General features: G+C 41.7%; 2 protein-coding genes across 7 annotated transcripts; one reads left to right on the top strand and one right to left on the bottom strand.

Annotated features, from left to right (window-relative positions):
* Positions 1-830: 830 nt before the first annotated feature.
* Positions 831-2,780, bottom strand: LOC104947726 (fibrous sheath CABYR-binding protein-like; the record flags this gene model as incomplete). Its single annotated transcript, XM_010773807.1, has 3 exons — positions 2,687-2,780; positions 1,060-2,585; positions 831-992 (listed from the first exon to the last, which is right to left on the bottom strand). Coding segments are annotated over exons 1-3 (1,782 nt in total), but the record flags the coding sequence as incomplete, so codon positions are not given.
* Positions 2,781-4,650: 1,870 nt separating this feature from the next.
* eef1db (eukaryotic translation elongation factor 1 delta b (guanine nucleotide exchange protein)) lies at positions 4,651-14,066 on the top strand. Of its 6 annotated transcripts, none has more exons than XM_010773804.1 (8): positions 4,662-4,768; positions 6,351-6,360; positions 10,223-10,382; positions 10,688-10,759; positions 12,004-12,085; positions 13,277-13,374; positions 13,487-13,690; positions 13,819-14,065. In XM_010773804.1, exons 3-8 carry the CDS (start codon positions 10,227-10,229, stop codon positions 14,044-14,046), a joined length of 840 nt encoding a protein of 279 aa, XP_010772106.1. In that variant the 5' UTR covers positions 4,662-4,768; positions 6,351-6,360; positions 10,223-10,226; the 3' UTR covers positions 14,047-14,065. The 6 variants fall into 6 exon arrangements, with proteins under 6 accessions (XP_010772104.1, XP_010772108.1, XP_010772107.1 ...); XM_010773800.1 differs by lacking the exons at positions 4,662-4,768; positions 6,351-6,360 and adding exons at positions 6,458-6,553; positions 8,167-9,392 and having other exon boundaries at positions 13,819-14,066; XM_010773802.1 differs by lacking the exon at positions 6,351-6,360 and having other exon boundaries at positions 4,651-4,768; positions 13,819-14,066.
* Positions 14,067-15,417: the final 1,351 nt, after the last annotated feature.

Raw genomic sequence — 15,417 nt, 5'->3', positions numbered from 1 at the left:
CAGAACCACAACACAGAACCACAGAGTCCAACTGGGAAACACCTCCAGAACCACAGAGTCCCACTGGGAAACACCTACAGAACCACAACACAGAACCACGATCCAGAACAACACCTCAGGGAAACACCACTACACACAGAGAGATTCAAAACAGATGCACAACTGATAGACAGAGAGGGAAACTAATAAAAACCAGAATCAGATGCAAACTGAAAACAAACAACAAGACAAACAACTCCCAAACAGAGAGACCAAATGATATGAATTTAAAAAGAACCACAACCAATAAAACCAGATGCAAAAATACCAGAAAGACGAGCAAAACTGGAGAGACACGAAACCACTAAAACTAGATGCACAAGAAAGATGTGAAACAAAGGGACCCCCATGTCTGCAGAACCCGGAGACATCATACAGTAAGGAGGGCCCGAGTGTGTGTTGGAGCAGGGGTTCCCAACCTTTTTTCCCAAGAACCCCCTCCGGTTTTAAAAATGTGCTTAACCAGATAAGCCTGGTTTGGACACTTTACGGGCAGAAGAAACATTTCTATTAAAGAAAGAATTATACATTTCTGTCTTTGTATGCCTATAATAGCTACTAACTTGAATTTTTATTCAAATTCATTAATCAATTGTTTTTTATCTTTTATTGTTATGTAGAGACAAGGCTTTTAGTGACAATCATGTATTGCGTTACAATTATATGTAAAAAAAAGTCTAAATATGATATTTGGCCTCAAATCATCTGAAGCCTGGCGTGCCCCCTGCGATCTTTGGCACCCCCCAGGTTGGGAACCACTGTGTTAGAGTAAAATAAATTATAGTATTCACCCTACGGATGAAGTGGCGGTCCAGCAGCTGGTACTGGGTGCTGCTCGGGTCCCTCAGGGCGTCACTGAAGGTCTCTCCTCTCAGTTTGAGGCTCAGCTCCACCACCTGCTCCTTCAGGGCCCTCTGGGGCCACAGCAGGGTACCGTCTATCTCGTTCCCGATCTGAAACCAGACAGGACGTCAGAACCAGAACCGGATGAGGGTTTGTTCAGGGGCCAAGTTTACTCACCGAGTCCTCATCTTCCAGACCAAAGCTGTTCCCAAACCCGTCCAGGTCCAGGGGCCGCTCCGTCAGGGCCGGGAAGTTCCCGTTGTTGTACTCAACCACGTACTTGGTGGTGGCTTCCACCTTCTCAGCAGGGACCTCCAACAGGGGGCCGGGGGTGTTCTCTGCAGGGACCTCCACCAGGGGGCCCTCAGGTAGGACCTCCACAGGTACCTCTTCCAGGACTTTCTGCGGTTCTGCGGTTCCTGCTCCGGTGGGAGTCCCGACTTCTGGAGATATTTCACTCGGACCCTCTTGGACCACCTCTTCCTCAGGGACAGACTCTGGTTCTTCCTCAGGGACAGACTCTGGTTCTTCCTCAGGGACAGACTCTGGTTCTTCCTCAGGGACAGATTCTGGTTCTTCCTCAGGGTCTTCTGGCTCTGGTACCTCTGGTTCTGTCAAGAGGAGACTCTCTGAGACCGCTTCCTCAGCAACTTCTGGTTCGGATCCTTCTGATTCGGGTTCACCTACTTCTTCTCCCGAATATTCTTGTGTGATACCTCTTGTAGGTACTGTCTCTTCTGCAATTTCTACTAGTCCGTCTTCTTCTGTTGGTTCTCCTCGAGGCTCCTTATCTTCTACGAGTTCTGCTTCTTCTACGAGTCCTGTATCTTCTACATGAACCACTTCCTGTGCTGGTACTTCAGTGATTTCAGTTTCTTCAGCCAGTTTTTGTACCGGATCTTCTACGGCAGCTACTCCCTGAGCTGGTTCTTCTTCTTTTGCTGGTAGGCCTGCCGTAGTTGGAATCACCTCCGCGTACTCTTTGGTTACTTCTTCTATTAAGACCAGATCTTCTTCAGGTTCCACCGTGGCGTCTTCATCTTCTTGTAGGATCAGGACGAACGGGTCAGAGGTAACTCCGGAACTCAGCTGGTCTTCTGGTGCTTCACTGACTTCTTCTATGGTCCGGTCCGTGGTCAGAAAGGAGGCCTGGGAAGGAACCTCTGCTTCTTCTTCTGTCACGGTCTCTAAAGGATCTTCTTCTGATTCATCTACCTCGGTCTCTAAAGGATCTTCTTCTGATTCATCTACCTCGGTCTCTAAAGGATCTTCTTCTGGTTCTGCAAGAGTTCCCTCCTCAACTGATTCAGGTGTCTCTGGTAGATCCTCGTCTTCAACCTCCTGCGTTGATGGTACGTCCCTCGTGATACCCAAAGAACTGTCTTTGGGTTCTGGGTCCAGGACAGGATTTGTCTCCAGGATCACTGACTCTGGTTCTGTGGTGGGCTTCGTAAGAACTACAGTGGTAGCTTGTGTGTGGACCTCCTGAACCATGACCTCTGAGGGCGGCTCCTCGCCTTCTGGGGACACATCCTGAATCTCCACAGAGTAATCCTGGACCTTTTCAGACTCAGGAAGACCCTTGGTGTCAGGGACCACCACCTCTGGACCCTCTGAAGTCTCCTGGAGGTCTTCAGGTCCAGAGTCCGTTGGGAGAACCTCTTCAGGGGAGAGCCCGGACCCGGTGGTTCTGACGTCTTCCTCTGTAAAGAGCAGATGTTGTGTCAGTGAGAAGAAGACAGATCTATAGAAGCAGTTTCCATGAAGGCTTTTATTGTGAAGGGGTAGCTTCCTGTGAGCTTACCTGCCGCCCCCCCGCTGTGCACCCCTCCGGACTCTGAGCTGCAGAGAGACAAGTATTTAAGTCTACAGAGGAGGGTATTGATACACTGAATCATGTACAGTTGCAAGAAAAAGTATGTGAACCCTTTGGAACTACCTGGATTTCTGCATAAATTGGTCGTAAAATGTGTTCTGATCTTCATCTAAGTCACAACAATAGACAAACACAGTCTGCTTAAGCTAAAACCACACAAAAAATTATATGTTTTTATGTTTTTATTGAACACACCATGTAAACATTCAAAGTGTAGGGTGGAAAAGTATAGTGAACCCTTGGATTTAATAACTGGTTGACCCTCCTTTGGCAGCAATAACCTCAACCAAACGTTTCCTATAGTTGCATATCAGACCTGCACAACGGTCAGGAGGAATTTTGCACCATTCCTCTTTACAAAACTGTTTCAGTTCAGCAATATTCTTGGGATGTCTGGTGTGAATCGCTCTCTTGAGGTCATGCCACAGCATCTCAATTGGGTTGAGGTCAGGACTCTGACTGGGCCACTCCAGAAGGCCTATTTTCTTCTGTTGAAGCCATTCTGTTGTTGATTTACTTCTGTGCTTTGGGTCGTTGTCCTGTTGCATCACCCATCTTCTGTTGAGCTTAAATTGGTGGAAAGATGGCCTTAAGTTCTCCAGCAAAATGTCTTGATAAACTTGAGAATTCATTTTTCCGTCGATGATGGCAATCTGTCCAGGCCCTGAGGCAGCAAAGCAGCCCCAAACCATGATGCTCCCTCCACCATACTTCACAGTTGGGATGAGGTTTTGATGTTGGTGTGCTGTGCCTTTTTTTCTCCACACATAGCGTTGTGTGTTCCTTCCAAACAACTCAACTTTCGTTTCATCTGTCCACAGAATATTTTGCCAGAACATCCAGGTGCTCTTTTGCAAACTTCAAACGTGCAGCAATGTTTTTTCTGGACAGCAGTGGCTTCCTCCATTTTATGACCAATTTATGCAGAAATCCAGGTAATTCCAAAGGGTTCACATACTTTTTCTTGCAACTGTAATTTCAATCTAAATTCTTCACTTTCTTCTTACACATTACATTTCAGCATAGCAGTTCAGCGTCAGCTTTTCAGCATAAAGCATTCCCACTAGCAATTTCTTCAGGAATTACATTCGCTAGTATTGTAAATACACTTGGATGCACAGTACTTTTATGTACTTTTTAAAATGTTGAGGCACTTTTATTGAAGGCAATGTAGAGTGAATACAGAGGGTCACACTGGTGTCAGACTAAATTCAAACTTTATTATGTAGCATCAACCTAAGAAACAATGTATATAAAGGCCTAATATTTGTCCAAATTAAGCACACAACCAAAATGTTGGATAATAAAATAATTATCAAGGTGATTTCTTCCAATTTCTTGTTTGTTTTTAAAGAGTAAGAGTGCTATATAAAATACTGAAAAGCAGGAAATCTACATTTCATTCATTTGAACATACTTACTACTAACTTACTATTTTTCTGCAGCCCTAGTGTATACAAAAAAAAATCCAAAGCCCTACCTTAACCATCTGCTACATTAAAATAATGAACACACTATTGCATTACTAATCTAATATATTAAAACACTTGTGTACTTTTATTTAAGTCAGATTTTAAATGGATGACTTTTACTACTAAAAGTCTGAGTACTTCTTGCTCACTGTCTTAAGGTCCTACTTGCCATTGCAAAACAAGGTTCTGGGATTTCGTTTTATACAATAACATAACGTCATAAAGAGTTGGGGATTGTTGTAATAGGACAAAGGTTGAACATTGGGGTATTAGTTATTTAAACCAAATACCCATCATTGTTCTGTCTCAGTTATGCAAATGACTCCACTCCACTAACATTAGTAAATACTAATCCGATCATGCAATGTCAACACATTTGAGATTGAAAATGGCCCCTCCCCCATACTCAGATCACACAATCACCGGTGCTCCTTGTCCTTCCTCCCTCCTCTTTCCCGTTGTCACTCACCGACTGCTGGAGAAACACGCGTTTAATCCACCGGCCTGTCTTCACACCGACAAGACAAAATACACAGCAGTAAGTACGTTAACACTGACTGACAGCTGGGGGTATCAGTCTGGGGAATAATATCTCCAATCATTTGAGAGACATTTTGGGCAATGAATGGAGATTCAGCGGTTTACAGACAGGAGGTGCTCGGCGTGGGTTAGCCCAGGCTAGCTAGCGGCTAGCTGAACTAGCAGCTTGCTAGTGCTCAACATCCGCGGTGCTAACGCAGTGGCTGTCACGCCGGCTGGACACCGGCTTCAGACGCTGTTTTACATTTACATTTTACTCTTAGTAAACGAAAACAATAGCCAAGTGTCGAATTGTAACGCGTAGTAATTGTGTCGCATTTAATATTAACCACCCACTGACGGCGTTTAATCGCAGCTAGGACCTACTAACAGATGAAAGATGGCTAATGTTGAGGTTAGCAGGGCGCACCTTCTGAAGACAGCTCCCTGCCTTTCATAAATTGTTTATGTTGCATGACAGGTTTTCATTCATGACCTTAACAGTCACACTTTTCTGACCTTAAGTGAAAGTGTTGCATTGTTTTAGGATGTAATGTCATTTTAGAAAGGACCTGTTATCTCAATAGAAAAATAGCACGTTTTCAGATATAAAGCAGTTATTTTGAGTTGTAGGGCGTGATGATGGCATAGTCCTGTAAGTAAGCTGTGGGTTTTATCGTCAATCTTTGAAATACAATATTATTAGTTAGTATATCAGTGCTAGTATAGTTAAGCATTTGCATATCACTGTACTTCACCCTTACTGGGGTGCTTAAATGCATCAGACACTTGGCTGAGGTTATTTGAGGTGACTTCCTCAAAAGGGGATATTCACTCATAAGCATATTGAAAGGTTAAAGCTGGCAATTTTTATTTATTATCATTAAACTCCATGTAAAGACCACATAAAACACTGATTTGACTCTTGTTGTAGATAAACAGAACACATCAATATGCCACATTGATGCACCCAGGGTCATTTTTCTTTCATAATAATTAACATGAGCTCATACACCTTACTGCTGCCAGAAATGCTCACTAGTGATGCTTAAAATAGCCCTGTTTGAGTGGCATTTGTTAAAAAAAACTTCAGTGCCTAGTCTTATTCACCCTTTGTTGTTTTAATTTGATATGCTAATATAAATGCAGAGTGTCAAGGGCTGAGTAGAGAAGTCAACATATAGAATTTTTTCTGTTAGTTCTTTAAATAAAAGATTGTCCCAGTGTCCCTAGAGCGACATATAAATGGGTGCAGCCTAGCAACCCAGCATATTAATGCATTTGTAGTTGCAGTGGTCTGTGTAGATTGACATCTGTTTAATTGAAATATCACCACTAATGTGCTTGATTACATTTTCGATAGAGCTGCTTTAATAGAACATTTAATTTTTGATGAAATTGACAAAAATAGACGGTCCCTGGTGCCTTTCAAATGGAAAACTTTGAGATGTATCCAAGTAGTTGCTTGATTTTCTTTCTTATCAACTAAAGCAGATGATAGTGCAAGTATCTTCCATTTGAGTAGATAGTTTCATGTCAACTTGTTTATGAAGAAAACTCACATTTTAACACAAGCTTCTTTCCTCTCATCTTGCATTCAGAATTTGACAAGTGAGTACTCCTGATAACATTGTTGACATTTTCCCATTCGAGTTGTGGTACGTCCATAGTTTTGTCTTTGTTTTGCAAGGTGGTGATTGTTACATTTCTTTTGAATGGCTTGCGATTTAACTGGATGAAAAGAACGTGTTGAGCATTTGACTTTGAGTAATAGTTTAAGCTCAACACATTTTTACCAAGGAAGGTGAGTTAAGAGCTTAAATAAGATTTTTTGTAAGCATTAAGCAGGAAATGCTTTCCCAAATGGTGCCCAAATCTATTTCAGTATGCCACTATTCATCGTAATATTACTAACCTCCACATGTTGAAACATTAAGGGAATGCATTTCCTGTATTGCAACAGAATAATGTAACTTCATAAAAACAGCATGGCTTGTGCAATGTTTGATTAAAAAAAAAAATGTATCGGAAAGAAAACCGCAAAGCTGTAGACTGAATAAGTTTGCTTGCATGGACATCATTTTAATTGATCTTTAATGTCAGTTTTTAAACCTGTTTATATTTTGCTCTGCACTTGTTAGACACTTATTTGTTGTTGCATGCTTTCATGTTGCTGTGTCATGATTGGTCAAGTCTTGTTCCAAGAACAATATACAATAGTTGTGATAAAATTGCTCTAAATTAAGTGTTGGTTAAACATGTTATATTATTTTGTTCAAGAATGTTTAAAAGCCATTTATAATTATAATACTGCAGCTATTTATGTTTTGAGTAATCAAAGGACCAGGGTCTCTTGGGTGTCAGATCAATATAACGTTGCATGATTTTGGTTACTATAAATAGAAATTCACCTAATCAAAAAACAGGTAAATTGCCTTTTGTGGGATGAGCATAGTTAATATGAGCTCTAGTTTTTTAATGGCAGTGGCCACTCAGACAATTCCCCGTCTGGCAAAAATAAATTGCTTTTTTGGGGGGGGTTTGCTTAAAGGTGGGGTAGGTAAGTTTGAGAAACTGGCTCGAGGTACACTTTGTTATATTCCATGGAATGCTCTTAACATCCCGATAGCAATGAATATCTTAAGTGCTTTGACAAAAAATCCATAAAAAAATATCATCTGTGGAAGCCGTAGTACTGTAAAAAAGCACGACCAATCATTTTAGCCGCCCCGGCTAAAGTAACTGGATGTTCTACCTGCCTGTCAGCCTTCCATCTGTGCACAAACTTATCTCGTGCCCTCGTTGGTCATGTGCGCGTTCGTGTGTGTTGGAGGAGGGGCTCTGTAAGGACGTGGCAGATTTTTTCCGGTTGTGTATTTTCAAATTCTAGCCACTGGAGCTGGTTTCTCCAAAATTACCTAACCCACCTTTAAGTATTGTGTTGCAGGAGAAACTGCAATTCAGACTTGATTTTTTTGTATTTTAAGGACTCAGTTGGACAATCTCAATCTGGCATTCAGACTTAAAAAAGCACGGGCCCCAGTGTTAATTGCCCCTTACTTATATTCTTGAGTTTAAACCATGTAAACTCAGCTGAACGCTCTCCGAGCTTTGGTACGACTTAGTCAGCATCTCCTGTGCATGAGTTTTGACAATACTAACAATTCACCAACATGTAACTCCATTCACTAAACCTTTTTAGTTCATCTGCATGGATTTCTTCTCAATTTCCTGCATGCTTCCTTCTGGGTCTGATTTCTAGACTCTGTTTCAAACGTACAGCTCTTTGACTGTTGCATTTGGACGACTGAGTCTAAAAGATCAATCCCTTTGTGTCTCCAAACCTTCCTGCGTCTATCTTACTAACCCAAAAGCCTGTACCTGTTATTCTCTTTTTTCCGCTGCCACGGATCAAAGATGTCTAAGAAGAATCCCTCGTGTTCTGCACTTGATCAGTCAGAGTTAGATAAGAAAGCCAGCCACTGTCAGGTGGACCGGTCCGCACCTGCAGCCTGGCCGTGTATGAATAAGGCTGAATCAGGTCAAAGAAACGGAGATAGGGCATCATCGTCCCCAGAGAGCGGCAGCCTAAACGGAGAGGGAAAGCGCAGTGGGAAAAGCCGTCGCCGCAAGAAGCGTTCATCCAATCCCGAGAGTCAGCCTGAGGGGACGGTTGACAGTAAGACCAAAAAAGAAGAGAAGCCAGACAAACGGACAAGCCAGCCAGCATCTGACCCCCGCGCTGGGCTGATGGGCCTGCAGTCGGAGTGTGCTAATGTGTGGTTTGAGCGGAGCATGTACGAGCAAGCCGAGAGCCTCTACCAGTGCTGGTTGGCGAGCTCTTCCAACGGGGCCACCAAGTCAAAGCGTTCCTCCCCAGCCCCCGGCAAACACTCAAACTTTCAGTCGTCTGTGGCTCCATCTTCCTTAGGACCGGTGTGCCAGCATGGCGACCAGGCAGAAAGCCAATATGCTGAAGAATCAGTGCAGCGACCAATTCCAAACTCTCTGGTCCTCACATCCCCACCTAACCCCTCCATCCCCCCTCAAACACCGGATGAAGGATATCAGTCTCTAGCCCCGACACCTGCAACCCCGGTCATCTGGCAAGCAGCCGTCACCCCAACCAATCGTCAGTCGATCAACGGACTGCCCCGCATTCCAGTGGAGCTGCTCAGAGACGTGTGGCTGGAGAAACCTCTGTACGACCGTGCAGAAGCAACTTTCTACCAGAACCTGTATGGCAACAACTCCTCCAAACGCTCCACCTGCGCCTCCACTTCCAGAAGTAGCGACCACCCTCAAAGCCTTGTAGAAGAGGAGGAGGAGGAAGAAGAAGCTGAGGAAGAGGCAGTGGAGGAAAAACGGGTGGTCCCGCAGGGGAAAGCGGAAGTCTTCCACGCTTTGCTTCCTATTCAGGAGGAAGAGGAGCCAGCTGAGGTCCAAGAGAAGATTGAAGCATCGGGGACCGGAGTCTGCTGCTTCCTTCACCCAGACAGCGAGCGGGTGTGGTTGGACAAGTGGCGGTATGATGCTGCAGAGAGCCGTTTCCATGGCTACACTGGGAGTGATGTTGTGGTGGTGAAGAAGGGTCGGCGGACAGAAGCAGCATCAGCGGCCTCCACCGCCCCACTGAGGGACAAGTATGACCAACCCGGGAGAATGGAGTCGCTCCAGATGTTTCCGTTTTACCTTTCATTGTTTTTTATTTTATATAATCATGAGTTTTCCTTTTTTTTTTGGGAATGTGTGCCCATTTGCTTTTTTAATTTGTGTTGGTTCATGCCTTTTTTTTTTTATTCCTTGTCTGTTTGAGATTTGACTGTGTGACTGATGTTCGTATGAACCATTGTTGCCAACTTTACTTCATTTAAAGTAGGTTTTTCGTGGTGATGTAGTTAAAAGAATACATACAATAAGCCATTTTAAAGAGGCCATGTTATGCTTTTTGGGGTTCTCCCTTTGCTGTAGTTTTTTATATAGTTCTTCTTGTGCATGCAAAGGCTCTGCAAATAATAAAATCCCAAATTTGACTTCAGGTGAAGGCCTGAAATGCATTGATTGTAGTCCTTTGTTTAGTGACATCACTACATAACACTTGTGCTTCTATTGGCTAGCGCTCCAACGCATTATACGTGCCAGCCAGCTAACCAATCAGAGCAGACTGGGCTCTGGTTTCAGACAGAGGCTGAAAAGAGGTGCTGCAGCACAGGCCGTATGAGAAAATTAAGACCTTTTTGAACATTAAAGCATGGAGACATCTCACAGCAGAGGATCAAAATACAAATAAGACACCTGAAAAAGAGCATAATAGGGCCCCTTTAAGATAAAATGTTTGTTTCCCTGCTAAGAAATCATTGTGATCATAAATAACCTATTGGTTATTTCTAATAATTATAAAATAAATGTCTTTGACCTTCTCTGTTATCTTCATTCATCCCTCTCTTGTCCCTCTCTACTCTCTCTTCTGTAGCACCATGAGTTCCGTGGACTTTCTGGCCCAGGAGAAGATCTGGTTTGACAAACCTCGCTATGACGATGCAGAGAGACGCTTCTACGAGCGCACAGACGGCTCCTCACAAACCACAGAGGTGCCCGCAGAGGTACGCTCAACAGAGGTACGCTCAACAGAGGTATGCAAGTCTCGTCACTCTGAGTTTATATCCTGATTTTAGACCATTTCATTTTTTGTGAAAATCTTACACCAGTGACATTACATGACATAAGAAACAAGAAGATTTATGTTGAATTTGACAGTTTTTTTTTTTTAAAAAGTCTGACTTGCTATTAAAATTTCAAATATGCACATAAAAGTGAGGTTATAGAATTAAGTAGTCAATGTGCTAAATTGAAATGATAGAACTACTGAGACGCATTTTGCCTTTATATATATTTAGTACTTGAAAGTTGTTGACTTTTTTTTCCTTTTCCTTTTAAGGATGTCGGATCCAACACCATTCTGCAGGACATCGCTAGGGCCCGGGAGAACATCCAGAAATCTTTAGCAGGAGTAAGTACGCATTCTGTGCGGGGTTCTGCCTCTTATCACACATTATCACGCTTTACTCAGGTACCTCATGTACTATTGACTGAGCCAACAACGTGCCATATGTCCCGTCACATGGCTTTAGAATTTCCAGGGAAAAGACACATGGGACAAAACTGAATTTCATGAATAGTGATAACTACAGTGATAAATAATAAGTTATTCTGCACAATCTTGCAGTGGCAAAAGTTGCTGCATCTTTTCTCCTAAGGGTTCCTCTACTTTTTTCTTTGTCTTTAAAGGACACATTTGGGAATTATACAATACAAATAAACTTATCTTTGGTCACATTTGAATCCTTTGTCGAGCCAAACTTTTATTTTAAGGACCTAGACTTTCCAATGCTGGTGATAATACAAGCATGTTTGTTGTTGATGGTTTAAATCAGGCTTTTGTATATTGAACATGTATTTTGAACAACTTGTTAGATAGATTTAAGCTTCTTTCATTAATATTTAATTGTTGCTGAAATGTTAGAGGTAATAATAATTTGCCCAGCTGCAATATCTAATAAAAGTAAACGCTTGGTGGTCAGCTGATGCCAGACAAACGTTACTCTACAGAAATGGGGGTGGATGTTATCTTTTAATAATCTTTTATCTTGTCCTGGTCTTTTTTCATGATCTTCACTAAGTATTCAGCATCCAATCTTCAACATCTCGTTGTGATTTGTGCCTTAATCTTACTTAACCTCCCAGCTCCCTTTGTTGCTCGTTTGCTTCCGGTTTGAAACTCTCTGACACGATCTTTCTACATGCTTCCCTCAGTTTCCTCCCTTTTTTCATGCTTTAATCCCCTGCCTCCCCCAGCTGAAGACAACACTGTGTAACAGAGGGCAACCTCCCCTGAGCCAACAGTCCCAGCTTGTAAGTGCCTCAGAGCCGCGTGTGTCTCTGGAATCTTCTGCCAATCTGTGGACGGACCCTGCTCGAGTTTGAGTTTGTTAGACCTTTAGTCGGCTTTTAGATATTATATTTGTGTGTGGAGTGCCCCCTGTCCAAATAGCTGCCTGTCACTCATATTTCTGTCACGCTCTTTCTATGCATTTCCTGCCGAGATGGACACTTGCTGTGTGTGTGTTCACTTATGGGGTCTGCCTGATTGATTATGGTGTGATTAAAGGAATAATATTCTGGTTTAGTTATTAAATGTTTCTCTGTCTACAAACTGTGTCCATTATTTCCTACCTTTGTGTCTTGGCTCTGCAGAGCGTCAGCGGTGCAGGTGATACAGGAGAGATCATCTGTCGCATCAAGGGCCTGGAGCTGGAGAACCATAGCTTACACCAAGGTGGGTTTAACCTTGATTAAATAGGAATCCATTTTGTTTTCTTAAGAGAAAAATATATATATTAACATTTGAATTGAATGACATACTTGTTAAAATTACATATTTTAGGACATTCTTTTTCAATTTAAATACTATATTACAAACCATTTGTATCACAGACAAAGAAAACGTTTTGTGGTGCAATGACCTTTCTGACATTGTACATCATTAATTAATTGAATCTTTGACATACTATAATGACATTATGATTTTGGCTGCCTTTTATTTTTGATTGCATACTATAATGTAACCATTTTTATGTATGTGTTACAACATACCATAATCTACACTTTTTGATTGTATCATTATTTGACTTCTTACTGACTTATGAAATTAGTCAGACATTTATGACATAGTATTTTTATAATTTTATTTTAACATTGTTTTCTTATGAACTGCAAGACTTTTATCACTCTATTGTATTACTTTTTTCTACATATGTTATGACTTTTTCTTTGCCATACTATATACTATGACTGTGGCATATTTTGCCGCCAAGCTCTTAGACTGAGACAAAAACAGGAAACACAACAGTAAACAGCACATTTTTAAAACACAAAATAATAAAATGGGGGTCTGCCCTCTGATTGGCTGCCTTTCTGACTCCTGCATATGGCATACCAAGCCCAGGTGTGTCCAATGTCGCTAATTGCAGCCAGCCCTTAGACAGAATACCACCCTAATAGTACACTATTAAATACAAAACTAACATAAAATAACGCACTATAGTAGTATGTCACAAAATATTTCTCTGTTATCCAATGAAGAAGCTTGTTTGGAATACTTTTTTCTTATGATTTTCTCTTTTTATTCCTGTCCCTTTTTTACACACAACACTGCCAAGGTGTTTTTTGAGTCAATAGACTGACACTTGACTTATTCCACTGTCAGCAGCTAGATACCTCTGTGCAATACAGCATTCATATATTTTATTAATGTATTGTTTTATAATAATTTCTGAGTATTTATTGTTGCAATATACTTTACAATGTTTTATGTTTATAAAGTGTGTGTGTGTGTGTGTGTGTGTGTGTGTGTGTGTGTGTGTGTGTGTGTGTGTGTGTGTGTGTGTGTGTGTCAAATTGAGCAACTCTCGTGAAACAAAATTTCCCCCTGAAATAAAGTATTCTGATTGTATTCCTGTTTCTCTAGTGGTGGACGACTTGAGGGCTGCACTTTCCAAACTGGAGTGTCGGGTAGCAGTTCTTGAGAAGCCTCCTGCCGCTGCTCCCTCAGTACCATACACAAACGTGAGTTCTTACATATTGTTCTCATCAAAGGAGTCATCTTGTGTTCTAGTTTTATCCAACCTCCGGTCGATTACTCCTTGTGTAAGTGTGTCATTATTTTCACTCTGCTCAGGGCACCACCGTCCAGCAGCAGAAAAGCGCCCCAGTTAAAGTCGAGGAGGAGGATGATGATGACGACATGGACCTGTTTGGTAGTGATGAGGACGATGAAGAGGCAGAGAAACTCAAAGAGGAGAGGTTGAAAGCGTACGCAGCGAAGAAATCCCAGAAGCCCGTCCTCATCGCCAAGTCTTCCATCTTATTGGACGTCAAACCTGTAAGTCTGCTTCAGACCAGGTTCCCCAAAAATCCTAAAAAATGATACCACATACAGGGAGTTGGAAAAACTTAGAACTTTTTTTATAAATACTAATAGGTGATTATCCCTTTCTGTTTTTATTTTAGTGGGACGATGAAACTGACATGGTGAAGCTGGAGGAGTGTGTGCGCTCGGTGAAGGCTGAAGGCCTGTTATGGGGCTCGTCTAAACTGGTTGCCGTGGGTTACGGTATCAAAAAGCTCCAGATTGCATGTGTGGTTGAGGACGACAAGGTGGGAACAGACCTGCTGGAGGAAGAAATCACCAAGTTCGAAGACTATGTAAGTACAGCATGCCGTGACTTCTCAGCATGATATTTAAAATCAGAACTGCAAAATGTGAACATCCTTTTAAATCAAATTTCCTGACGGGTAAACTTATCTCGGCTCAACACATTTTCACCACATGATGGCAGCAGTTTGCAGACTCACTGATTATTATCGACACCTAGTTAAAACTAATGTAGGAAAAAATCCTGCCTTGATGGAGGTTATGATTTCCAGTTATTTTTAGAGGTTAACACAGTTTGTGAAACATGGCTAAGTTTCCTAGTTAGAAGCTGTCATTTGTGACACTTTAAAATGGTGTTACACTTGATCATCATCAATGGATTTTGACACAATACTTAAAAATATATATTTATTTTTTCAATAGCTTCCATGTCATTGACTCAAATCCGTACCAGATATTATTACTACACTGGACAACTAGGACACACAAAATCTGTTATTGGACTTGAGTCCACCTTCTACTACAAATTATGAATATTTTTTAAAGGAATACATGAAAACGTTTATTACTTTTCTACCAGATGTTAAAGTTCTTAGCATTGTTTTCAGGCTTTCTCGTGTTTTTCTCCGCTTAAACGCAAGCTCAAAATATTTAGTTATATTTGTATTATGCAGATGATATAGTCCTCTCCTTGCCTCCTCCCCTCCATGTCAATACAGAGTTAAAACTGAAAACCACATTTATTTGAATGCCTCCATTATATTTTAAATGCCATTTTGTAATGTCCCTGCTCCACAATCGACGTACAATTGTGCGTGTCAGCACATTGCTAGTTTTCTGGGATCAGCATGAAGCATCATCAGAAGCTGAGAAGTAGGGATGCACCGAATATTCGGCCGCCGAAAATTATCGGCCGAAAATTGTTAAAAAGGCCCTTTCGGCTTTCGGCTGCAAAGACTTTCACCACTTCGGGATTACTTTCACCACTTCGGGATTACTCCACCACTTGAAATCAAAACACCCGGACAAATATGCGGAGTAAGATCAAATCACAAGCACTGACAGCGGGAGACTGTTCAGCGCTGCCTCTCATGTGCTTGATGAGAAGAGGAACAGACTTATGGCTGATAAAGCAGAGAAGCTACTGTTCATTAAAAAGAACCTCCCACTTTTCCTTAATAAGTAGACAAGGCTGGCTTATCATAAGTTTATCTAGTTCTACATGTCTACTCTATACCCACTTTCCTGAACAATTTTCATTGTGAGTTATAATTCACCATCTAAGGTTATCATTAGGGGGAAATGACAGCAGCACAGTGTTCAATATATTGTACTTTCGGTATCTAAATGATACAATGTTGTTTACATTGCTCATGAGGACAGACCACCTTATTTGCAGATTCTTGAAATTGTAATTTAATTTGTAATTGATTGTGGATTTTGTATCCAGTTTT

This window comes from Notothenia coriiceps, unplaced genomic scaffold (genome assembly GCF_000735185.1).
Source record: "Notothenia coriiceps isolate Sejong01 unplaced genomic scaffold, NC01 NC01_scaffold00012969, whole genome shotgun sequence".
Lineage (NCBI taxonomy): Eukaryota > Metazoa > Chordata > Actinopteri > Perciformes > Nototheniidae > Notothenia > Notothenia coriiceps.
This window is presented reverse-complemented; position numbering and strand designations above follow the sequence as displayed.

Coding starts and splice junctions, on each gene's coding strand:
- eef1db (XM_010773800.1), top strand. CDS start 8,167: ATGTCTAAGAAGAATCCCTCGTGTTCTGCACTTGATCAGTCAGAGTTA. Junction 9,393..10,222: donor ACCGCCCCACTGAGGGACAA/GTATGACCAACC, acceptor TCTCTTCTGTAG/CACCATGAGTTCCGTGGACT. Junction 12,086..13,276: donor GAACCATAGCTTACACCAAG/GTGGGTTTAACC, acceptor CTGTTTCTCTAG/TGGTGGACGACTTGAGGGCT.